At 39.7% G+C, this 27,013-nt stretch overlaps 1 protein-coding gene across 1 annotated transcript in view; it reads left to right on the top strand.

Moving 5' to 3' along the window:
- The first annotated feature begins 2,307 nt into the window (after positions 1-2,307).
- ATP8B4 (ATPase phospholipid transporting 8B4 (putative)) overlaps positions 2,308-27,013 on the top strand; it is a 254,787-nt gene continuing 230,081 nt past the window's right edge. The window contains exons 1-2 of the mRNA XM_032417296.1: positions 2,308-2,565; positions 21,566-21,634. Of these exons, the coding sequence (XP_032273187.1) occupies positions 21,607-21,634 (28 nt within the window). The 5' untranslated portion in view covers positions 2,308-2,565; positions 21,566-21,606. The remainder of the gene's footprint in view (positions 2,566-21,565; positions 21,635-27,013) is intronic.

Genomic DNA, 27,013 nt, shown 5'->3' with positions numbered 1-27,013 from the left:
TGACTCATTAACTTATCAGGTAATAGGGAGATCATCTCTTGCTCCCTCACTGGTCTACTGTTAGGGAGGACACCCATAGATCTTAAGATGCACCCTGTAAACAAAAATATTATCTTCTAAGAGCTCCATTTTTATTGGTTGGCATACAAACTCACTGTAAAAAAAGTTAAAGCGGTACTTTTCTAAGAAACAGTGAACTTTTTTCTCCCAGGGCCCACCAGCCCTTCCACCCTCATACCATTTTTGGGAGGTGACTACTGTTAAAAATTTCTTTCTGCTTATCCTTCCTGATTTTATTCATTCAGTCAACAAATGTTTATTGAATGCCTATTATGGAAACGGGATACAACAGTGAACAGAAGTCCCTGCTCTCAAGGAGCTTGTATTTTACTGGGAAGAAGCAGGCAGTCGACAGCAAGCACATTTAAAATATTTTACCAAATGGAATTATCCTATACATACTCTTGCAACTTGCTCTTTTCACTTGACAGTATACCTTGGATATCTTTCCATGTCTGTCTAAAGAGGCCTATCTCTTTAATTGGTACTCACTAATCGTTATTGAGCATCTGCTGTGCTTCAGGCACTGTCTTAGTCACAGTAATTCTCTATGGTAAGTACTGTAATTTTCATCTTATTACAGAGGAAGGACTGAGGCCCAGAGAGGTTTGGGAACTTGCTCAGAGTCCCCTGGCTAGTCTCTGCTGAAGCCAGATCTGAAGCCAAACCACCTGATCCTTCACTCCAGTTCTGCTCCCTCTTGATGGCTGCATAGTACTCCTTTACATGGATGTACCTTCACTTATTTGGCCAGTCCTCTATTTTCAAGCCATTTTTAGTTTTTTCCTGTCATAGACAGTGCTATAATGAACATTTCTACATACATGTTTGATTATCTGTGAGGTAAATTCCTAAGATATGGAAACATACACATTTCTATATTTGATAGACACTACTTAGTTTACCTTTAAAAATATTTTACCAACTTCAGGGCGCCTGCGTGGCTCAGTTGCTTGAGTGTCTGCCTTCGGCTCAGGTCATGGTCCTGGGATTGAACCCCGCATCAGGCTCCCTGCTCAGCAGGGACTCTGCTTCTCCCTTTCCCTCTGCCATTCCTCCTGCTTGTTCTCTCTGTCTCTCTTTCTCTCTGTCAAGTAAATAAAATCTTTTAAAAAATTTAAAAAAATATTTTACCAACTTCTACACTAATAGTGTAGGAGAAGGTGCTGATTTCTTTATATCTTCTTCAACAAAGGGAATTACCAAACTTACAGTAGTTGCTAATATTGTAGGTTAAAAAGTGATACAGAAATTATAGTTAAAAAAAATTTTTAAAGAGTTTTTCATTTTAAATGTCTTAAAGAAATGATTGTTTCTTCTTATAGGCTGTTACTAGTTCTTTTTATCATGCAAGGAAGAAAGCCATCACTCTCGTTTCAAGAAATCTGCAGTTTCTTGTGACTGGGAGGCTTGGAAGGGAAAGTCCTTCCTTTCTCTCTGATCTGGCTCTCTCTGGAGGCGTGAGGGCTCAGTACCAGGATTTTCCAGGAGAGTGAAGTTGGTATGTGCAGAGGCAACTTGCTCTGGTTATAGAGACATGATTAAAATGTATTTGATTTCCCCATCCCCCACCCCCCTCCCACTGATGGGTATTAAGGAGGGCACGTGTTGTGATGAGCACTGGGTGTTATATGCAACTAATAAATCGTTGAACACTACATCAAAAACTAATGTACTATATGCTGGCTAACTGAACATAAAAAAAATAATAAACGTGAAAAAAATTAAAAAAATGTATTTGGTTTCAGTACTTAACTGCAAATCTGATGCAACTTCTGGAAAACCCATAAATAGGTTTAGACATACTTAAGACATAATCTTTTCTTTTAAAAATAGACACAAACCAAAATATTTTGTTTTCATCTAATCTCATCTTAAAAATAAGAACCTCCCCCCCAAAGTGATTCTGAACTAAAAAGTTTAAATCCATTTCCTAATGTGCATTTATTTTTTGGCATCCTCAAGGGTTAATTGTTTGCTTTACTCTGAGTTGAAATTAAGGATGTTTGGAAAAAGTGTCTTCATCCTTCCTATTTAAATGTTGCTTGAGTGTGTTTAGCTTTCATCCATGAGATAGTAAAACTCCCCTTGCAATGATTTTTTTAAAAATGCAAATTCCATCATCTCTCGGAAAAACAGGTGGGAACTCTAAAGACGTTTGCTTACTTTCCTTATGAAAGTTTGGTAAGCAGAAGTGGTAACTGTGACTCCTTCTGTTGTCTGCTTCCATCCTTCTGAACTCTTGGTTCCCACAGAGGAAGCCATCCTGCTGAAGCCAGCCTCTAGGGAGCTTCCTTTTGTTTCTTCAAGATTAACCAGTTCTGCCGTGGCAGCTGTAGCAGGCAACTCTAGAAGGAGAGACTCTTCTGGGCTTTTGGTATTTTTCCAAGGAGTGTTTTTCTTCCCCAGTTCCTCACTGGTAGTGTAGTTGCTTTCCTACAAAGCCGCCTTCTTTTTCTGATGAGATGCTGATTCTGATCTGCCATCTAGCAGCTTCCGGTAGCGGTAAGTGGTCAAGAGTGTTTTTCCGGGAGTTGATCTCAGGTTTTCAAGAATGTCCCCTAGAGACCCAGTTTGTTTTCTATGTCATTGCTAGAGCTTTCAGAATAGCTTTGCTTTTCTCATTGTTCTCATGGACATGGTCATGGAATGGGTACCTGTTTGATCTCCCTGAATCCTTCCTTTTGGGAGAGAGGGTTAGGTCCAGGCTGAGGTGAGTCTGTGGGGAGCATTCAAGGGTTGCTGAGACCAAGAGCAGAGTCAGCTCAGGGCTGTCTGGAGCTTTCTGTTTCTCTTTTCTAGGTTGCTCTTTTGTTTTGCTCTTTTCACCTTCTGGTATGGTTGAGGTTTAGCCAACAGTCTTTATTATTCTCTTACTAAAAAATAATTAGAAACTAGTTGGGTTTGAGAAATAGAACATTTTCTTTATTTCCTTTTTCAAATTTTATTCTGTTAGCATCATCAATTTTTTTTTTTTAAGATTTTATTTATTTGAGAGATAGAGCACAAGCAGGGGGAGAGGGAGAGGGAGAAGCAGGCTCCCCGCTGAGCAGGGAGGCTGATGTGGGGCTGGATCCCAGGACCCCGGGATCATGACCTGAGCCAAAGGCAGATGCTTAACTGACTGAGCCACCCAGGCACCCAGCATCACCTATTAAGTGGCCAATGGGAGTAGCATCGAGGTTCATTTTTTTTTGGCTTGTGGGTATTGGTCACTTCCTTTGGGAGTAGTTGATTTCATTTTTTTTTTTTTTTTTCCCAAGGGATTTGTATCTAGCTCCTCTATTCAGGTATTGTTTATTCTATGACCAATTCATGCTTTAAACATGAACAGTTTGTTACTAAACTACTCTCTGAGGCTGGAGTGGTATATTTTTAGTGCTGAGATTTGTCTGAACTGAGAAGTCGATACTTCTAGCTATTTGGTTGATAGATACGAGAGTGTCTCAGGTCCCTGGTTAACAATTAGCTGTTTTGAAAAGAAAGGAAATTGGTGAGAAATTTTAATTGGGGGCTGAAGGCTTATTAGAAAGGAGAGGAGGAAATATAGGACTGTATGTGGAGTTATCAACATGTGTCCCTGAATGGTCACCTTTGCTCAGGTGTTGTTCTATGCTAAACTTTACTGCAAAATGTAAATTCAGAGTGATATTTTAAAACCTATATTTATCTATCTTGTGCTTTTATATTGCTTCATCATGCATGCATCTTTAAAAATGAGGGATCAAATAATTTTTTTTGTGCCTCTGGAGAATTTTTTTTTTTTGGTGCACAGGAGGATTTTATTTTGTTCTTACCTGGTAAATTGGAACTTTTCATTTAGTTGGAAAAGACTTAACCTTTTGTTTAAAAGTGAATTAGAAATTGTAGCTCTCCTAAAACACTTTTTAATGTATGATTCTAGATGCTTGTATTGCATATACAAGAAATAGATGCTGGTATTTTCAGGATTTGTCACAAAAAGGTGTCCAAGAAAATAGTAACCTCCAAGTGTTCCTCATGCCTAAAATCTTATTTGACTTCTTAGAAATATTAAATATTTTTCAAATATTAATTTCTGATTAAATATTAAATGTAAATATTAAATATATTGGTCATTGCATTTTTGGAAATGTTTTTTTCCTTTCTCTCTCTCCATTTCTTTGGTCAGCTCCAGCTTGTTGAGCACCTACCCACGTCAGGCTCTATGCTAGATGCCCAGAGGAAGATATCACAGTAGGAAAGCCTGAACATTTCATTTCAATATATCCTTGTCTGACGTGTCCTTTGAAGTTGAGTGTTCCCTAGGGCCTCCTCAACCTTTTATTGACTCATCCTCACCCTCTGTCCTCTCCTCACTTCTTTTTATTCTTGTTCTTCCTGAGTAAGATCATTCATTTCCCATGATTTCAATGCTTGCATATATGTTGATGATTCCAAGTCTAAAAATACATCTTTTCTCTTTTGTGCTAAGGATGTTTTCAACTATCAAGAGAAATTTCAAGACTGATGTGTTCGAACTAAATTTATTATTCTCCCATCCCAGTTCCTGCCCTTCTGCTTTCTCTTCCTTCTCCTTTCCCTGCTGTACTTGTCATTTTAGTTCATGGCACCTCTTGTCTCCTCATTGTTCTGAGCCAAAAACCTAGAAGTCACACTAGATTCCTCCTTGTCCTGCACCCCAGCCTATGGACCATTTATAAACTGTCAATTCAACTGCAGAAACATTTCTAGAATCCAGTTGCACTTGCCTGTTGTCATTGCTCCCCCATCTCTTTCCATGCCAGGCCATGCTGTCAGAGTAACCTTCTTAAAAGTGCTGATTATCATGTGCTTGCATAGAGAGACACAGAGTGCAATGACAGTGGACAAGGGGGGGCTGGATTCTAACCATATCCTTCTCTGAGAGACCTCTTCCACCTCCCCATTACCTGCAGGATTAACCATGGGTCTTGAACACAGCCCTGCCCTGTGTCACCTCATCTATCAAATGGGGATAATGATGGTCCTCGCTTATAGAGTTTTGGTGAGGATTAAATGAGATGATACATGTCAAGTATTTAGCACAAGGCCAAGTATCCAGTGAATGATAGTGATGATGATAATGATGAAGAGGATCACTTCTTTCAGAATCCATCTCTAATCTACCTTGCCAGCTCCATGCCCCCTATAATCTTGTTGCCATGACTGTCACTGCTCCTCAAACCTTCCCTTCCCTTTCACAACACTTGGTCTTTCCACAAGCTGTTCCTTTTGTCTGTCCTTACCTCATTTTACGAGCAAACTCTTCTTTCCTTTTCAAAATGATTCAACTCAGAATCAGTGTCTGTGACCTCTTAGCTGACTCTGCAAAGCAGGCTTGGTGACTCCCTTCCCTCTGCCTCCATTGTACTCAGTCCTTGCTTCCATGATAGCCATTCAAATGATCTATGTATTTGTTTTTATCTTTCCCAGACTACAGGCTTTTGAGTGACAGAGGTAGGACCTAATGATACTTACCTCCCTCTACCCAGCCCAGGTTTGACATAGAATAGGCACCCAGTTGGGGCACGTGGGTGTCTCAGTCAGTTAAGAGTCTGACTCTTGGTTTTGGCTCAGGTCATGATCTCAGGGTCTTGAGAATGAGCCCTGCATCGGGCTCCGCACTTAGCACACTGAGTCTGCTTGTGATTATCTACAACCTGCCCCCCACCTTCCCCCCCCGCCTCACTCACATTCTCTCCCTCTCAAATAAATAAATAAATAAAACCTTAAAAAAAACAAAGAATAGGTACCCAATAAGTGTTTGATGATTGAGAGCCATCCCTACTGATGTTCAAATTTGACAGGTTTTTTTTTATTTTTATTTTTTTATTAAGATTTTATTTATTTTTTAACAGAGAGAGACAGCGAGAGAGGGAACACAAGCAGTGAGAGTGGGAGAGGGAGAAGCAGGCTTCCCACTGAGCAGGGAGCCTGATGTGGGACTCAATCCCAGGACGCTGGGATCATGACCTGAGCCGAAGGCAGACGCTTAACGACTGAGCCGCCCAGGTGCCCCAGAGGAGGATTTTTGTTTTGTTTTTTTTAAAAAGATTTTATTTGTTTATTTGACAGAGCATGCAGAAGCAGGGGGAACAAGGAGAGGGAAAAGCAGGCTCCCCGCTGAGCAGGGAGCTTGATGCGGGGCTCGATTCCATGGTCCTGGGATCACTACCTGACCTGAAGACAGACACCCAACTGACTGAGCCACTCAGGCATCCCTGGCAGGAGGTTTTTTTTTTACTTGTGGAGAGTTAAACATATATTTAAAAAAAATAGCTTTTCTTTCTTGAGTCCTAACTTTGTCGCTGGAGGCACTGTGCTAATTTCTTTGTAGGCATACCTAATGATCCTGTGGGTTACTCTAATTGTCCCTGTTTACAGATGAGAAACCCAGGGCTTAGAAGAGAGGGAACTTGGCTGGAGGTTACAGAGCTGGCAGGACCAAGCCCAGCTGCCTGACTCACGAAATGGTGGAGGAAAAGGGAAGTGAGAGGGGAAGGAAGATGACTAAGCCAGGGGAGGCATGTTTGGGAGAGAAAGGCAGCATGAGGGCAAAAGTGCACTAGAGAGGCAGCAAGAGTAGGCTAGGAAACAGAGAAAGAGAAAAAGAAATGAGAGCAAGGATGAAAGTGAGCAGGGTGTAAACAAGAGGAGGAAGGGAAACAGGGTTCCCACCACTTCAGAATCTTGTGGCTGGGTAACAGCTGCATGCCTAACAGAATATAAACAGACTGCAGCGTTGACATGACAACTCACAACAAAATCAATCTAATATACATTATATGGGAAATAGAATAATTTATTGTTAGGGAATGGTAATTATATCTAATTGCTAAGCAATTTATAAATTTGGCTGTACAATGATCACTTACACACACACACACACACACACACACACACACACAGGCTTAAATTGTGTTCACTTCTACTTTTGTCCATTATGGACAATTGACAAGTGCTATGGCTGTTGGCAGCTGTTACTGACACTAAATATGATTAAAACACTATCTACACCTCCTACCCACACATCACATTCAACACTGCACACATGCAGGACAGAAGCTCAGTCATTCCTTCCAAGGCTGAGATTTCCCTGCTGCACCAGAGTGTCTTTCTTGGGTCTTATTGTGCTTCAGCCTCACCTCCCCATCCCTCAGCAGCCTGGCACTGAGGGCCCCAGGGAATATTCTTGGGCCTGTAGGCAAGGTTGCCAACAGATAGGACCACAAGGTCATCTTGTTCAGGGGTGGGAGGACTTTGCTTTTTTGCCTTTGGGAACCTGGAGCCAGAGGAAGAAAAGGGAAAAGGGTAGGACCAGAGAAGATGGAGGGCAGAAGAGGGAGGAGAGAAGGGGCTGGGTCCCTAATCCTGCCCTCCAGCTTCCCATCCTCAGATGCCACTATTGCTCAGGCAGGCAGGTTTTCAAGGTTTACCTATACCCACCCTGGTGATGGCCAACCCCCCCCCCCCCCCCCCCAGCCATCAGCCCCCGTCCCTTCCATTCTTGGTTGGGTTAGTCCTCAGAGACAAGGTGACTTGGGTTAGGAAGCAAGTGCCTGAGTGAAAAACATGAAGGAACGTTAAGAAAACAGGGAAGGGAACCTGGGAAATTGAAAGAGGAAAAAAGGGAGGGAGTAGAAGAAAAGACAAATGGGAGGAAGGAAGGGAACATATTTTTATGGAATGAACCATATATATACATGTATATTTACCCTCACAGCAACTCTAGGAGGAAGACATTATTGTCCCTATTTTACAAATTTGAAGATTGAGCCTTAGGAAGGGGAAGTGACTTGGCCAAAGTAACACTAGATAGAAAGTAGCTGAGCTGGGATTGGAATCCTATTATCCTAAAAGTGTCTCCTGTATACGTACAGTGTTTCCAAAGAAGAAGAGAAAGCAGAGTTGGGGAATGAGGAAGGCAAGCAGAGCAGAACCAGAGAGTGGAGAAGAGAGGGAGAAGAGGATGGGAAGTCCTCCCAACAGGTGGGGTCTGGGGTTGGGCTTACTGAAACCATATGGATCCTTTCCCCTTTGGCCCATCTTGTCCCTGAGAACTGGAGAGAACCCACTGCTCAAAGGGAGTAAAGGATCCCCCCACAGGGACACTCTGGTTCCTCCCTAGACTCTGATTTGAAGACAGGCAGGAATGGGCTCACCTGGGCAGCACTCTGGGTTAAGGAGAAGCTGCCAGGAGTCTCCCCCATGTTGCTCTCCTGGCTTCCACTGCTCCTGTCCTTTCCTTAACTGCCTCGGCTCCTTTCTTGCCCCTTTCTTCTCTGATCTCCTCCAATTCCTTTGCCTTTCTGTCACTCTGCCTCCTATTTTCAGTCTTTCTCTTTCCACTGTTTTCCCTTCCCTCAGTTTATCCCCAGGGCTGTACCCCACCGCAAACACATCTCCTCTTTAAAGTTTCATTATCCATTCACACTTATCTCCTTTGTTTTATTGTAGAATGTCTTGAAGGAAGTTAGACTCACCGTCCTCATTTCATCCTAATGTTTATGTAGGTACTTTGACAAAGTTCAGAAGGCTGCCTTCAAGATAACTAATATCTAATGAGCCTTTTCATCATGTGTCCCCATCCCCAACAGCCCATCCAGTAGGTTCTGAGTATATTTGCCCTGGATTCTGTAATGAATTAGTGGAAAAAGTAGGAATCCAAGGTTAGCCTGTTTGGCTCCAAAGGACAAGCTTCCATCCACCACATCCTGCTGCCCTTTGAGCAGGTCAGCGGGCTGGCTGTTCCCTCGGAGGCCTCTTGGTGAATTTACTGCATCTAGAAGGGGTTGTTTATCCTGTGGATTTTGGACTATAATTCAACAGCATTCCAAAAACAGATTTATCTTTCTGAGTTAGACTACTATTAGCTCAGGAGACTGGTAATATAAAATAAGAATGACAATTTATTAATTTAAAACGTGAAATATAACTGTCAGGAGGACCAGGATGTTCACTTCGGCAGGCATGACTAGTGCACTGTTTCCCTATAGACAGACTTCTGTGGGAAAGCAAGTTATTACCAGCAGGTTGCTTGGTGATCATGGAATTGGAGCAGGGGGAATTAACTATAATAACTTGATTGTTGAATGGCCTCAGGTCATTAAAGGGAATCTCCATTTTAATCATTTGTTTAAAATGTTGAGTCACCTGCACTCAGGTGTACCCATTTCTATAAGTAGAGACCTTGTGAAATCATATTATGGACAGGATGCTCTCTTCTGCATATAGCTGCTTAAGGAGCATTTCTAACTTCGATGTCTTGTTATCACCCTCAGTCTCTAGGTGTCTGAAACTATCTCCTTATTTTCCCTGAACAAACTAGAGTCTTCCTTTGACTTTGTCATATTTTCCATTAGAAGAATTATATTTTGTAACCAAGATTCAAAACCTGAATTGGAAATGTAAAAAAAAAAAAATCTTATGGAAGCATAACTTGCAGTCTTTTCAAAAAAATCACTCATTGCCTTTAAAAATGAATTAATATACATAAAAGCCTTTAGCTATTACTTAGCCATTAGCTACTCCTTTCTCTCTTCGTCTTTTTCCATACCTCTTTTTTTTAAAAATATTTTATTTATTTATTTGAGAGAGAGAGAGAGCATGAGCAGGGGGAAAGGTAGATGGAGAGGGAGAGGCCGACTTCCCCGCTGAGCAGGGAGCCTGATGCGGGACTCAATCCCAGGACCCTGGGATCATGACCTGAGCTGAAGGCAGATGCTTAACTGACTGAGCCACCCAGGCACCACTATACCTCTTTTTCTTATTACATCCCACCTCCCGTCCCCCATCCAGCCGGCCATGACTTTCACACAAGGAAACCACCATTTTAATCCCTTGCATAAGAAGAAACCAAGAATTAAATAAGACCTACCAGCAGCTTTCCTTTTTCTATTTCCTCTCCTTTGGGGTAGTATCAAAAACAATGTATTCATATAGATACATTTTGCTTCAGCATTTGGAAATGGTTGAATTTCAGAATCAGAAGTTCCTACTTCTAGAGCTAGATTTCACATATTAGCAAACCTTTTCTCCCACCTGATTTGTCTACTTTATTTCCTTAGACCTTAACTGGTCTGAAAGTTCAACAAAAGATGACTTTTCTTTACTCTGACATCTTTTAGAATTAGAGTGTCAGCTGGGGTATTTTGGTGAGTTGATAAATGTCCAAGAATGAAAGCACTAAATTTCACTTCCTAAAAGTTAAACTAGAATCTGCTACATTAGTGTGAATCCTCTGTTAAGTATGCCTGGACTTGCTGCTGTTACAAGGAAAATACTAGATTGGAGGAAACACAGGCCTAAAGGTCAATTCTTAATTTTTTGTTATAACTTCATGTCTCAGGGAGTGAAAACACTTGAATAGGATCATTAGTAAGAAAAAACTTTCATATGTCTTGTAGAAATATTAATTTATACAATTGTGATTATATTATCACTCTGGATTAATTATAAAGTGGAAAAGATTTTCTACAAGAGTCAAAACAGCTAAAATTCACAAAATGAACTTATTCAGTATCTTTAAAATAAAAAAAGGCTTTGAAGACATTTTGGAAGATGGTATTAGGGAAATTAAAAACATGAAATAACTATATGGCTTAGAGGTCGTTTTAGGAAGGATATGGTATTGCTTTATGTTTGTTTGCCTAGGAGCTGTTAAAATGAGAAGTGCTTGCAGAAGTATCTAAAATAAGAGGGAAGGGGTGATATCATGGATTTATATGTTTTGGTTACATTTATATAATATATTTATCTTTCGAACTGGTTATTTGTTAGTACTAATCCATCAAAGCAATGTCGCAAACCATTAAGAAGAAAGAATAAGTTGGCCAGTGGCCAGTACCCTTATTAAGTTCCTGAGAGATTGAATTTCTTTCTTCTGCCTACATTCTAATTGCCACCTGTCAGGGTGTAGAGTCCCTTTTGCCCTCTTGCTTAAAGAATCATTCTTCCTTTCACCTGCTCCTGGGACTCTGAGTCCATGAAAACACAACATGTTGACTTAGTCTCAGGAGAGAATTTTAAAGCCCTAACAAGTTGGGTTAGAACTTGTGGATGAGCCTTAACTGTCTGGCCAGATGGGGCCACCAGAACCAGATGTCATTGTCACTGAATCCATTCATCCTTCTCCCTGCTCCCGTTTTGTATCTGTTGTGACTGTTTTTTAGAACAAAGATAGTCCTTGGATGAAAACACACTTTTATCTATATTATTTCTTTTTAATTTATTTTATTGTTTTATTATTTTTAAAGACTTTATTTGAGAGAGAGAGAGCACGTGGAGAGCGAGCACAAGTCGGGGGGAGGGGCAGAGGGAGAAGCAGGCTCCCCGCTGAGCAGGGAGCCCCATGCAGCGCTTGATCCCAGGACCCTGGGATCATGACCTGAGCTGAAGGCAGACACAACCGACTGAGCCCCCCAGGCACCCCTATCCTTATTATTTCTTGCAGGAAGGCCTTACCTCAAAAAAAATCTTTCAGTGCGTCTTGTCTTAATTTAATTAATTTATTATTTTTTTATTAAATAGCTAGAGTGCCTCCTTTTGTTTTCCTCCAGGCTTTGCAAATTTCTTTCTTCTTTCTGTTGGTCTTCAGTTTGCCTGCAACACTCTTCCTATTGCTAAGCAAATGTTCATCCTTGAGGTTTTTCCTAGGCTGGAGATGGGGGGTATAAAAGAGGATGGGGATGGGCCAGAAGGAGGGAGTAGATGAGAAAGTCATGGTGGCCTCCAGCTTGGGAAGATCTAAGACATTCTGGCATGTGGGGTTGGGTCCTGGGAAGTGATAGTTGCTAAGAGGGAAGTGACTTTACACTTATTGTGGTGAGCATTGAGTAATGTATAGAATGTCAAATCCATATGTAGTACACCTGAAGCTAATATAACATTGTATGTTAATTATACTTCAATACAGGGGCGCTTGGGTGACTCAGTCGGTTGAGTGTCTGACTCTTGATTTTGGCTCAGGTCATGATCTCAGGGTCATGGGATCGTGTTAGGCTCCGCACTCACTCTCTTTCTCTCAAATAAATCTTTAATTATACTTCAATACAAAAAATTTAAAAAGGGAAGTTCCTTTTAATGTCTGAAAGCCCTTGGTCCTTTCCTAAATGAAATTAAAGACCTCATTCATTCTTTCATTTAGCAAATATTTATTGAGGATTACTATATGCCAGTCATGCATTAGATACTAGAGATATAGCTGTGGACCAGACAGATGAGATCCCTGCCCTACTGGCGTTTGTAGACTAATGAGGACACAGCCAATATAATGTAATAGGCAAATATGTTCTGGAGTGATAGGGGCTCTAGTGGGAAGTTCTGGATTATATGAGAGCACATACAGGTGCTCCTAGCTCTGATCTGGGGGACCAGAGAGGCCTTGTAGAGGAAGTGATATATGAATTGATATTGGAAATATAAGTAGGAGTTAGGTTAAGGGGTTGGATGGGTTAGGTGATTATAGGCAGAGGGAAGAGCATGTGTTGGGCTCCCAGATGGAAAGAAGATGAGCTGAGTATTTCTGGAGTATAGACATGATGGGGTACAAGGAGGAGTGGGGGCAGTGAGGAGAGTGATGGGAAATCAGGCTAGAAAAATGAACAGGGACCAGGTTGTGGAGGGTCCAAGGAGTCATGTTAGAATTTGATCTTTTTTTCCTAAGGCCAATGGGAAGTGATTGGAGGGTTTTCATCAGGGGTGTGACAGGATGCCATTTACCTTTTGTAAAGATGACTCTGCTTCAGGGTGGACCCTGGTCTATAGGTGGCTAAGGCAGGAGCAGAGAAACCTGTTATGAGCAATGCAGGGAAAAGCAATCACTCATCAGCAGGCATTCCTAGAGGCAAGCAGATGCCTGGGGCTGTGGTGGTCGGGGTGGGGGGGGCTCATCTTGGGCAGCACAGTTGGTAGAAGGTATTGGGGGGAGAAATAGAAGAGTTAGTAATAATTAAAATTAATAATAATTAATAAATAAAATAATATTTAAGGACTTATTCCTGCTTCTAGCAGCACCTGGCAGCATTCCCCCCACGTTCTTGTGTAGATTCATTATTTTTAGTAACCCGTCCCTAGACAAACAGTGGGTGTCACCAGGTGTCAGGGGTCCTGTTTGTCAGGCACATTCGGGAGTAGCTGTGCCCTCAGCAGGTTGCTGCTTTTCCTGGGGGTGGCAGAAGGAACTCATGGATCTGGGGCCACCACAGGGAGAAAGAGTGATGGTTTCAGGCTTTTTAGACTCTGAGAGATTTGTAGTGGAGCAGTGGCTGTTGATGAATTTCCTCTGCATCCTCTTTTCTTGGAACTGCTAAACCATAAGCATTGACTGTTCCTCTCCTCTGTTCTCTGCATGACTGACTAACTTCTTCTTTATGTGCATCCTGCCACAGCAATTCTTTGAGTAGGAAGCGAATAAGTCATTTCTCTTTCAAACTGAAAGAACTTGTATTCAGTACCTTTGCCTACCCTGTCATGTGTTTGCAAAGGTTCCTGAGTTCATTTCTACAGTCGTTCAGGTTCTAAATGTTTGAAATCATTTGTTTGCCCCTTTTTTTATTCTCAATCTTCTAATAGAGTTTACCATAATTAGATCATAGGTAGGGAAAAATGGAAAGGCAATAATGACATTATTCTGGCTTTCTGGGTAACTACCTGGAAAAGACTATACACAGAATGAACTGAGGAAGATTTCTGAAGTATGAGCCTGGCCAGCCAATAATTTCCTCTCACATGTAGCTCCTGTAATTTAGCAGTGGTTCCCAGTGCTAGCTCTGGAAAGGAATCATCTAATGACACTTGATAAAAAGCAGATGCTGTAGCTTCATCCCTGATATATTCTGATTCATAGGGTTTGGAATACATTAGAAAATTGGGCTCAATTTTAATGCCAAATTGAATGGCACACTTGGGCTTATCTTATGTTGTTTCACATAGCATATGATACAAATAGATTAGTTTTGTGTAGAGTTATTCTTTTTTTTTATTATGTTATGTTAATCACCATACATTACATCATTAGTTTTTGATGTAATGTTCCATGAGTCATTGTTTGCGTATAACACCCAGTGCTCCATGCAGTACGTGCCCTCTTTAATACCCATCACCAGGATAACCCATCCCCCCACGCTCTTCCCCTCTAAAACCCTCAGTTTGTTTCTCAGAGTCCATAGTCTCTCATGGTTCGTCTCCCCCTTCAATTTCCCCCCCCTCATTTTTCCCTTCCTGCTATCTTCTTCTTTTTTTTTAAACATATAATGTATTATTTGTTTCAGAGGTACAGGTCTGTGATTCAACAGTCTTACACAGTTCACAGTGCTCACCATAGCACATACCCTCCCCAATGTCTATCACACAGCCACCCCATCTCTCCCACCCCCCACCTCTTCAGCAACCCTCAGTTTGTTTCCTGAGATTAAGAATTCCTCATATCAGGGAGATCATATGATACATGTCTTCCTCTGATTGACTTCTTTTGCTCAGCATAATACCCTCCAGTTCCATCCACATCGTTGCAAATGGCAAGATTTCATTTTTTTGATGGCTGCATAATAGTCCATTGTATATACATACCACATCTTCTTTATCCATTCATCTGTCGATGGACATCTTGGCTCTTTCCATAGTTTGGCTATTGTGGACATTGCTGCTATAAACATCGAGGTGCATGTACTCCTTCACATCCCTACATTTGTATCTTTGGGGTAAATACCCAGTAGTGCAATTGCTGGGTCATAGGGTAGCTCTATTTTCAACTTTTTGAGGAACCTCCATACTGTTTTCCAGAGTGGCTGCCCCAGCTTGCATTCCCACCAACAGTGTAGGAGGGTTCCCCTTTCTCTGCATCCCCGCCAACATCTGTCATTTCCTGATTTGTTAATTTTAGCCATTTTGACTGGTGTGAGGTGGCATCTCATTGAGGTTTTGATTTGGATTTCCCTGATGCCGAGCGATGTTGAGCACTTTTCATGAGTCTGTTGGCCATTTGGATGTCTTCTTTGGAAAAATGTCTGTTCATGTCTTCTGCCCATTTCTTGATTGGATCATTTGTTCTTTCGGTGTTGAGTTAATAAGTTCTTTATAGATTTTGGATACTAGCCCTTTATCTGATATGTCATTTGCAAATATCTTCTCCCATTCTGTCAGTTGTCTTTTGGTTTTGTTGACGGTTTCCTTTGCTTTGCAAAAGCTTTTTATCTTGATGAAGTCCCAATAGTTCATTTTTGCCCTTGCTTCCCTTGCCTTTGGAGATGTTTCTAGGAAGAAGTTGCTGCGGCTGAGGTCAAAGAGGTTGCTGCCTGTGTTCTCCTTTAGGATTTTGATGGACTCCTGTCTCACATTTAGGTCTTTCAACCATTTTGAGTCTATTTCTGTGTGTGGTGTAAGGAAATGGTCCAGTTTCATTCTTCTGCATGTGGCTGTCCAATTTTCCCAACACCATTTGTTGAAGAGACTGTCTTTTTTCCATTGGACATTCTTTCCTGCTTTGTCAAAGATTAGTTGACCATAGAGTTGAGGGTCCATTTCTGTGCTCTCTATTCTGTTCCACTGATCTATGTGTCTGTTTTTGTGCCAGTACCACACTGTCTTGTTGATTGCAGCTTTGTAATAGAGCTTGAAGTCCGAAATTGTGATGCCACCAGCTTTGCTTTTCTTTTTCAACATTCCTCTGGCTATTCGGGGTCTTTTCTGGTTCCATACAAATTTTAGGATTATTTGTTCCATTTCTTTGAAAAAAGTGGGTGGTATTTTGATAGGGATTGCATTGAATGTGTAGATTGCTCTAGGTAGCATTGACATCTTCACAATATTTGTTCTTCCAATCCATGAGCATGGAACGTTTTTCCATTTCTTTGTGTCTTCCTCAATTTCTTTCATGAGTATTATATAGTTTTCTGAGTACAGATTCTTTGCCTCTTTGGTTAGATTTATTCCTAGGTACTTATGGTTTTGGGTGCAATTGTAAATGGGATCGAATCCTTAATTTCTCTTTCTTCTATCTTGTTGTTGGTGTATAGGAATGCCATTGATTTCTGTGCATTGGTTTTAAATCCTGCCACTTGACTGAATTCCTGTATGAGTTCTAGCAGTTTTGGGGTGGAGTCTTTGGGGTTTTCCACATAAAGTATCATATCATCTGTAAAGAGTGAGAGTTTGACTTCTTCTTTGCCGATTTGGATGCCTTTTATTTCTTTTTGTTGTCTGATTGCTGTGGCTAGGACTTCTAATACTGTGTTGAATAGCGGTGGTGATAGTGGAGATCTCTGCCGTGTTCCTGACCTTAAGGGGAAAGCTCTCAGTTTTTCCCCATTGAGAATGATATTCTCTGTGGGTTTTTCATAGATGGCTTTTATGATATCGAGGTATGTACCCTCTATCCTTATACTCTGAAGAGTTTTGATCAAGAAAGGATGCTGTACTTTGTCAAATGCTTTTTCTGCATCTATTGAGAGGATCATATGGTTCTTGTCCTTTCTTTTGTTAATGTATTGTGTCACATTGATTGATTTGTGGATGTTGAACCAAACTTGCAGCCCAGGGATAAATCCCACTTGGTCGTGATGAATAATCTTTTTAATGTACTGTTGGATCCTATTGTCTAGTATTTTGGTGAGAATTTTTGCATCCATGTTCATCAAGGATATTGGTCTGTAATTCTCCTTTTTGATGGGGTCTTTGTCTGGTTAGGGATCAAGGTAATGGTGGCCTCATAAAATGAGTTTGGAAGTTTTCCTTCCATTTCTATTTTTTGGAACAGTTTCAGAAGAATAGGTATTAATTCTTCTTTAAATGTTTGGTAGAATTCCCCTGGGAAGCCATCTGGCCCTGGGCTCTTGCTTGTTGGGAGATTTTTGATGACTGCTTCAATTTCCTTAGTGGTTATAGGTCTGTTCAGGTTTTCTATTTCTTCCTGGTTCAGTTTTGGTAGTTTATACATCTCTAGGAATGCATCCATTTCTTCCAGATTATCTAATTTGCTGGCATAGAGTTGCTCATAATATGTTCTTATAATTGTTTGTATTTCTTTGGTGTTGGTTGTGATCTCTCCTCTTTCATTCACAATTTTATTTATTTGGGTCCTTTCTCTTTTCTTTTTGATAAGTCTGGCCAGGGGTTTATCAATCTTGTTAATTCTTTCAAAGAACCAGCTCCTAGTTTCGTTGATCTGTTCTTTTGGTTTCTATTTCATTGATTTCTGCTCTGATCTTTATTATTTCCTTCTCCTGCTGGGTTTAGGTTTTATTTGCTGTTCTTTCTCCGGCTCCTTTAGGTGTAGGGTTAGGTTGTGTACTTGAGACCTTTCTTGTTTCTTGAGAAAGGCTTGTATTGCTATATACTTTCCTCTTAGGACTGCCTTGCTGCATCCCAAAGATTTTGAACAGTTTTGTTTTCATTTTCATTTGTTTTCATGAATTTTTTTTAATTCTTCTTTAATTTCCTGGTTGACCCATTCATTCTTTAGTAGGATGCTCTTTAGCCTCCATGTATTTGAGTTCTTTCTGACTTTCCTCTTGTGATTCAGTTCTAGTTTCAAAGCATTGTGGTCTGAAAATAGGCAGGGAATGATCCCAATCTCTTGGTACCAGTTGAGACCTGATTTGTGACCTAGGATGTGACCTATACTGGAGAATGTTCCATGGGCAGTAGAGAAGAATGTGTATTCTGTTGCTTTGGGATGGAATGTTCTGAATATATCTGTGAGGTCCATTTGGTCCAGTGTGTCATTTAAAGTCTTTATTTCTGGGGTGCCTGGGTGGCTCAGTCATTAAGTGTCTGCCTTCAGTTCAGGTCGTGATCTCAGGGTCCTGGGATCGAGTCCCACATTGGGTTCCCTGCTCTGCAGGAAGCCTGCTTCTCCCTCTCCCACTACCCCTGGTTGTGTTCCTGATCTCGCTATCTCTCTCTCTCTGTCAAATAAATAAATAAATCTTTAAAAAAAAAAAAAAAGTCTTTATTTCCTTGTTGATCTTTTGCTTAGATGATCTGTCCATTTCAGTGAGGGAGGTGTTAAAGTCCCCCACTATTATTGTATTGTTGTCGATGTGTTTCTTTGCTTTTGTTATTAATTGGCTTATATAATTGGCTGCTTCCATGTTAGCGGCATAGATATTTACAATTGTTAGATCTTCTTGTTGGATAGACCCTTTAAGTATGGTATAGTGTCCTTTCTCATCTCTTATTATAGTCTTTGGTTTAAAATCTAATTTGTCTGATATAAGGATGGCCACCCCAGCTTTCTTTTGGTGTCCATTAGCATGGTAAATGGTTTTCCACCCCCTCACTTTCAATCTGGGGGTGTCTTTGGGTCTAAAATGAGTCTCTTGCAGACAGCCTATCGATGGGTCTTGTTTTTTTTATCCAATCTGATATGCTGTGTCTTTTGATTGGGGCATTTAGCCCATTTACATTCAGGGTAACTACTGAAAGGTATGAATTTAGTGCCATTGTATTGCCTGTAAGGTGACTGTTACTGTATATTGTCTGTGTTCCTTTCTGGTCTATGTTGCTTTTATGCTCTCTCTTTGCTTAGAGGACCCCTTTCAAGATTTCTTGTAGGGCTGGTTTCGTGTCTGCAAATTCCTTTAGTTTTTGTTTGTCCTGGAAGCTTTTTATCTCTCCTTCTATTTTCAATGACAGCCTTGCTGGATATAGTATTCTTGGCTGCATATTTTTCTCATTTAGTGCTCTGAATATATCCTGCCAGTCCTTTCTGGCCTGCCAGGTCTCTGTGGATAGGTCTGTTGCCAATCTAATGTTTCTACCATTGTAGGTTACAGATCTCTTCTCCCAAGCTGCTCTCAGGGTTTTCTCTTTGTCTCTGAGACTCGTAAGTTTTACTATTAGATGTTGGGGTATTGACCTATTTTTATTGATTTTGAGAGGGGTTCTCTGTGCCTCCTGGATTTTGATGCCTGTTTCCTTCCCCAAATTAGGGAAGTTCTCTGTTATAATTTGCTCCAATATACCTTCTGCCCCTCTCTCTCTTTCTTCTTCTTCTGGGATCCCAATTAGTCTAATACTGTTTTGTCTTATGGTATCACTAATCTCTCGAATTCTGCCCTCGTGATCCAGTAGTTGTTTATTTCTCTTTTTTCTCAGCTTCTTTATTTTCCATCATTTGGTCTTCTATCTCACTGATTCTCTCTTCTGCCTCATTTATCCTAGCAGTTAGAGCCTCCATTTTTGATTGCACCTCATTAATAGCCTTTTTGATTTCAACTTGGTTAGATTTTAGTTCTTTTATTTTTTCCATAAAGCGTTTCTCTAATATCTTCCATGCTTTTTTCAAGCCCAGCTAGTATCTTTATAATCGTCATTCTGAACTCTAGTTCCGACATCTTACTAATGTCTGTATTGATTAGGTCCCTGGCAGTCGGTACTGCCTCTGTTCTTTTTGTTGAGGTGATTTTTTCTGTCTTGTCATTTTGTCCAGAGGAGAATAGATGAATGAGAGAGCAAAATGCTAACAGGGTGACAACGACCCCAGAAAACTATACACTAAACAAATCAGAAGAGACCTGAAACTGGGGGAAAAGAAAGGGAAAGAAAGAAAAAAGAAAAAAAAAAAAAAAAGAAGATAAAGATAAAAACAAACAAACAAACAAACAAAAAAACCAGAATATGATCAAATATGATCAGGCTGGTGCATAGATCAGTGCCACACACTAGATTTTGGGCATATTTTGGTCTGTTAGAAGAAAGTGCTTCCCAAAATTTTAAAGAAAGAAAAACAGATATGTACAAAAGTAAGGGTTAATACGATGAAGGGATGGCATATGATGTAAAGGTGAAAATTATAAAAGATTTTATAAAAGGAATTGATAAGATAAGAAGTTGGTTGAAAAAAGAAAGAAGAGGATTTAAAAAAAAAAAAGGAGAGAATGTGATCAGGCAGGAGACTAGAACAAAGCCATACACTAGAGATTTAGGGTATATTTTGATATGTTAGAAGATATGTTATCTCAGTTTCTTCTAACATGTCAAAATACATTACCCAAGTCAAAATCAACATATCTTTAATTTTAAACAGAGAACAACATACATATATATATATATATATATATATATATACACACACACACAGATATATATATATATATATATATATATATATTTAAAAATAAAAAAAAAAAAAGATTTTTTAAAAAGGGATTGATAAGATGTTGGTTGAAAAAGGGAAAAAGAAAAAGAAAAAAAGACAGTTTAAAAAAAAAATTAAATTTGAAAGACTAATGAATCATCGGAAAAAATCCATGAATTCTATGCGCAGTATTCCCCTAGTGCTGGAGTTCTGCCGTTCTCATTGATGGGTAAACTTGGTCTTGGCTGGCTGTTCTTGCTGATCTTCTGGGGGAGGAGCCTGTTGCGTGGTTCCCAAATGTCTTTGCTGGAGGCGGAATTTCCCCACCCTTGCTGATTCAGGCTAAGTAATCTGCTCAGGTTTGCTCTCGGGAGCTTTTGTTCCCTGCCAGCTTTCCGCACAGCTTTGGAGGCCGAGAGTGAAAATGGCGGCCTCCCAATCTCTACCCTGGAGGAGCCAAGAACTCGGGGCCCCGCTCCTCAGTGAGCCGCCAGAGAAAAGCAGTCTATCACTTCTGTCTCCCCGGTCTCTGGCCGCCTTCTGTGCTCTCCCGGCCCATGACCGCGCGTTTCTATCTCTGGCACCTGACTCCATGTGGAGTCTCCAAACCCAGCAGATCCCTGCCGTGCGCTCCCGCAGCGCTCCTCCCAGGGGAAGAAGGTGAGTCTCCCCGGATCTGCCGCTTGTTGGGTCCCTGCTGGAGGAGCAGTGGCCCGACTGTGTCGCGGATCACGGTTTATGGCAACCCCGAGCTGAGAGCCCACTCCTCGGCTCTGTCTCTGCAGCCGGCTTCCCTGCTCCGATACCTGGGAGCTCTGCTGCACTCAGGCACCCTCTGTCTTCCTGTGACGCCGAGGGTCCTGAGTCCACACTGTCGCACGAGGGTTCCACCCCCCCGCTTAGCCACTGGAGCGACGTCCCTCAGCGGAGCCGACTTCTAAATGTTCCGATTTTGTGCTCTGCTGCTCTATCACTTGCCAGAAGTGGCCAACGGAGGCCCCCTCCCCCGCCGTCTATCCTCGCAAGTATCGCCTTGGATTCACTTCTCTGCACGTCCTACCTTCCAGAAAGTGGTTGCTTTTCTGTTCAGACAGTTTCTGCTGTTCTTTTCTTCAATCTCCTTGGGCACTGGGAAAGATAAACAGGATAATCCAAAAGACTCCTATGCAGTCACAGGAACCTGGAGCCTTCATCACGAAAGCCCCATTGTCGCACGCCTCAAACTCTGGCCAAGCAACCACCGCCTGTGTAGAATTATTCTTATCTAGTTAGATTTAAACCTGATAAATGGAATCTGTTATTCATTATTGTGCCAATGATTCCTAGTCATCTAGATTTGACTAGGAAGAAAGTTAAAAGGTGGAAATTTATGGTTTGTGAGCATTTTAAAAATACTGATGTTGTGTACTTTTCTTGTTTTCTATGTAGGCCAACTGTTGAAACCTGGTGAAACATAATCAGCTACAATAATGTTCTGCAGTAAAAAGAAATCACTTGGTAAGTACTGAGCTCTTCAGATGATATAAAGTGAAGATGACATAATTTTTATTTTACTTTTTAAAATTTCACTTCATTTTATTTTGTGGAGGTGTAATTTATATACAAAAAACCACATCAATCTTAAGTGTTCAGTTTGATGAGTTTTGACAGTTGTATACACCTGTCTAATTACCATCCCAAAATGATACAAAAATTTCTACCACCCCAGAAAGTTTCCTTGTGCCCTTTAAAAAATTATTTTTAATTGAAGTATAGTTGAAATACAATATTATATTAGTTTCAGTTGTATAACATAGTGATTTGATATTTATATACATTATGAAATGCTCATCACAGGTATAATTACCATCTGTCATCATGCAGAGTTATTATATTATTACTTGTATTCTCTATGCAATACTTTATATTCTTGTTACATCTTTTGTAACTGGAAGTTTGTACTTTTTAATCCTCTTCACCTATTTTGCTCATCTCCTCACCCCCCACTTCTGTCTGGCAACCACCAGTTTGTTCTCTGTATTTATGAGTCTGTTTCTATTTTGCTTTGTTTATTCATTTGTTTTTTATATTCCACATATAAGTAAAATCATATGGTATTTGTCTTTCTCTGTCTGACTTATTTCACTAAACTTATTACCCTCTAGGTCCACTCATGTTGTCACAAATGACAAGATTTCATTCTTTCTAATGGCTCAATAGTATTCCTGTGTGTGTGTGTGTTTGTGTAGCATATCTTTATCCATTCATATATTGGTGGACACTTAGGTTGCTTCCACCTTGGCTATTATGAATAATAGTGCAATAAACATAGGAGTGCATCTATCTTTTTGAATTAGGGTTTTTGTTTTCTTGGGGTAAATAACCAGAGGTGGAATTGCTGGGTTGTATGGTATTTTTATTTTTAATCTTTTGGGAAACCTCTATACTGTTTTTCATAGTGGTTGTACCAATTTACTTTCCCACAAACAGTGCATGAGAGTTCCCTTTTCTTCATATCTTCACCAACACTTCTTATTTCTTGTCTTTTTGATTCTATTCTGACAGTTGTGAGGTGATATCTCACTGTGGTTTTGATTTGCATTTCCCTGATGCTGGGTGATGTTGAGCATCTTGTCATGTGTCTGTTGGCCATCTGTATGTCTTCTTTGGAACAATGTCTCTTCAGGTCCTTTGCCCATTTTTAATCCGATTTTTAAAATCTTGAGTTGTATGAATTCTTTATATTAACCCCTTACCAGATATATCATTTACAAATATCTTCTCCCATTCAGTAGGTTGTCTTTTTTTTTTTTTTTTTAAGGTTTTAAAATTTATTTTAGAGTGAGCAGGGGTGAGGGGGAGAGGGAGAGAGAAACTTTAGCAGACTCTACACTGAGTGTGGAGCCAATTCAGGGCTTGATCTCATGACCCTGAGATCACGACCTGAGCCAAAACCAAGAGTCAGATGTGTAATTGACTGCGCCACCCAGACAACCCTGTCTTTTCATTTTGTTGATGGTTTTCTTCACTGGGCAAAAGCCTTTTAGTTTGGTGTAGTCCCAGTTGTTCATTGTCATCTGCAAATAGTGACAATTTTACTTCTTTACCAATTTGGGTGGCTTTAATTTCTTGTCCTTATTTGCTGCGGCTAGGACTTCCAGTACTATGTTAAATAAAAGTGGCAAGAGTGGACATCCTTGTCTTTGTCCTGATCTTAGAGGAAACATTTTCAGCTTTTCACCACTGAGGATGATGTTAGCTATGGGTGTGTTATACATAGCCTTTATTATGTTGAGATATGTGCCCTTTATATCTACTTTGCTGAAGTTTTTATGAATGTTAAATTTTGTTGAATGCTTTTTCTGCATTTGTTGATATGATCATATGATTTTTATCTTTCATTTTGTTAATGTGGTGTGTTAACACTGGTTGATTCATGGATATTGAATCATCTTTACATCCCTGGAAGAATCTTCTAAGAACAGGGATAGTCTCCTATATTACCACAATATTATCACTATACCCTAGAAATAAAACATTGATAAATAACATAGATTCCATTTTTCAATTTCTCCATCTGTCCCTAAAACATCTTATCTCTCAGAGCTGGGTTTTTTTTTTTTTTTTGGTACAGTTATCTAATAGATGTTTAGACATTGTGTTTGGCTTTTAATCCCTTTATTTTCTTTTATATTTAGAACAGTTTTTCATTATATAGAATTTTGGAAAAGTCCAGTCCAACTGCTAAATAGATTTGGCACAAAAATCGAATAAAAATATTTGATTTTTAATGGGCAATGAATCAATTGACAGTGTTTTTATGAGGAATGCAACTTTCTGATCTTCCTTACACAGAATTTTATTTTACAGACCACTAGTCATTGCTGTGTAATGAGGCTAAATGTTTTGGCCACATATCTGGGTCTATATCTGCTTTGGCACAGATTCTCAGAGAAAACTGATACCATCATTAGCATCATCATGATTGGGAATGATACATCTTTGGGTTACATCAGTTCCTACAGATTTCGTCATAGACTGGAGAGCTATTATAACCTGTTCATATGCTATGCAGTCAGTCAACCAACATTTTGAGCCCCTATGATATGCTAGGAAGTGCCAAACTTTTTTGACTTCAAATAGATTTTTACAGTTCAATAAAATGCATGTGTCCTCACACAGATGTTAAGTTTACAGTAGCAATGATAACTTAAAAATAGTTTGCTAGACATTACTACAGTGGTATATTTGCCAGAGGACCACAGACTGGAGAACTTCTAATCAGCCTGGGGTTGTCAGGGGGCAAAATCGTGAAGAAATGATATTTTACCTCAATGAGATATTGAATATCTGCAACAAAAGTGTACTTACAGTTATATAAACTTCCACAACATCATCAGGAAGCTTGGGCCATAGATGATATATATATGAAAATATAACAAGCCGAATGTGGTGTTGTGGGGGAATAATGTTTCTCTCATATATGCTTTATTATTTATTGTCACCATATTCATATGTCTCATATTCTTCAAGATGTAAAAAATTGCAGCTAATTGACTCAGATATTTCAAACATTATTAGTCTATTTTCTGTTTGTTTTTTTAAAATTTTAATTCCAGTATAGTTAACATACAGTGTTATTTTAGTTTCGGGTGTACAATATAGTGACTCAACAATTCTATACATTACTCAGTGTTCATCATAAGTGTTCTCTTAATTTCCTTCATCTGTTTCACCCATCACCCACCCCTGCCCTCTGGTAACCATCAGTTTGTTCTCTATAGTTAAGAGTCTGTTTTTGGTTTGTCTCCTTTTTTCTTTGTTCATTTGATTTTGTTTCTTAAATTCCACATATGAGTGAAATCATCATGTATTTGTCTTTTTCTGATTTATTTTACTTAGCGTTATACTTTCTGGCTCTGTCTGTGTCACTGCAAATGGCAGGATTTCACTCTTTTTTATGGCTGAATAATACTCTATTGTGTGTGTGTGTGTGTGTGTGTGTATGTATACATACATATACACATACACACACACATACACACTATATATATACCACTTCTTTATCTAGTCATCTACCAAAGGACACTGTGCTGCTTCCACAGTTTAGCAATGTAATAATGCTGCAATAAACAGGGGTTGCGTGTACCCCTTCAAATTAGTGTTTTTGTGTTCTTTAGTTAAATACCCAGTAGTGGAATTAGTGGATCATATGATAATCCTATTTTTAATTTTTTGAAGAACCTCCATATTGTTTTCTTCAGTGGCTGCACCAGTTTACATTCCTACCAACTGTACACGAAGGTTCCTTTTTCTCTACATCCTCACCAACAATAGTTGTTTCTTGTGTTTTTGATTTTAGCCATTATGACGGGTGTAAGGTGACAGCTCACTGTGGTTTTGATTTGAATTTCCCTGATGATGAGTGATGATTATCTTTCCATGTGTCTTTTGACCCTCTGTATGTCTTCCCTTGGAGAAATGTCTGTTCATGTCTTCTGCCCATTTTTAAATTGGATTATTTGTTTTTTTGGCATTGAGTTATATAAGTTCTTTATATATTTTGGATACTAACCCTTTATTGGATATTTCATTTGCAAATATCTTCTCCCATTCAGTAGGCTGTCTTTTTAGTTTTGTTGATTGTTTCGTTTGCAGAAGCCTTTTATTTTGATGTAGTCCCAATAGTTTATTTTTGCTTTCATTTCCCTTGCCTCAGGAGACATAGCTAGAAAAATATTACTACAGCTAATATGTAAGAAATTACTGCCTGTGCTCTCTTCTAGGATTTTTATGGTTTCAGGTCTTACAATTAGGTACTTGGTCCATTCTGAGTTTATTTTTGTGTATGGTGTGAGAAAATGGTCCAATTTCATTCTTTTGCCTGTAGCTGTCCAGTTTTCCCAGCACGACTTGTTGAAGAGACTTTTTCCCATTGCATATTCTTTCCTGCTTTGTCAAAGACTAATTGACCCTATAATTGTGGGTTTATTTCTGGGTTTTCTATTCTGTTCCATTGATCTATGTGTCTATTTTTTGTGCCAGTACCAAACTGTTTTGATTTTTATAGCTTTGTGGTATATCTTGAAATCTGGGGTTGTGATACCTCCAGTTTTGTTCTTCTTTTTCAAGATTGCTTTGGCTACTCAGGGTCTTTCTTTTTTTTATAATTTTTTTTTATTATGTTATGTTAGTCATCGTACAGTACATCATTAGTTTTTGATGTAGTGTTCCATGATTCATTGTTTGCGTATAACACCTAGTGCTCCATGCAATACTCAGGGTCTTTCAATACAAATTTTAAGATTATTCTAGTTCTGTGGAAAATGTTCTTGGCATTTTGATAGGGATTGCATTAAATTTGTAGGACATTTTAACAATATTTGTTCTTCCAATACATGAACATAGATTATCTTTTCATTTGTTTGTGCTGTCTACAATTTTTGTCATGAACATTTTATAGTTTTCAGAGTACAGGTCTTTCACCTCCTTGGTTAAGTTTATTCCTAGGTATTTTATTATTTTTGGTGCAATTATAAATGGGACTGTTTCTTAATTTCTCTTTCTGCTACTTTATTATTAGTGGAATGAAATGTAATGGATTTCTGTATATTGATTTTGTATCCTGTGACTTTACTGAATTCATTTATCAGTTTTAGTAGCTTTTTTTTTTTTTTAAAGATTTTATTTATTTGAGACAGAGAGAGAGAGTGCGAGTGAGCATGAGAATTGGTGAAGGGGGTGGGCAGAGGGAGAAGCAGACTCCCTGCTGAGCAGGGAGCCAGATGTGGGGCTCAATCCCAGGACCCTGGGATCATGACCTGAGCCAAAGGCAGCCGCTTAACTGACTGAGTGTGGAGCCCGAATCAGAGCTCAATCCCACAACCCCGAGACCAT

The sequence above is a fragment of the Phoca vitulina genome, unplaced genomic scaffold (assembly GCF_004348235.1).
Source record: "Phoca vitulina isolate PV1807 unplaced genomic scaffold, GSC_HSeal_1.0 scaffold20, whole genome shotgun sequence".
NCBI classification, from domain to species: Eukaryota; Metazoa; Chordata; class Mammalia; order Carnivora; family Phocidae; genus Phoca; species Phoca vitulina.
This window is presented reverse-complemented; position numbering and strand designations above follow the sequence as displayed.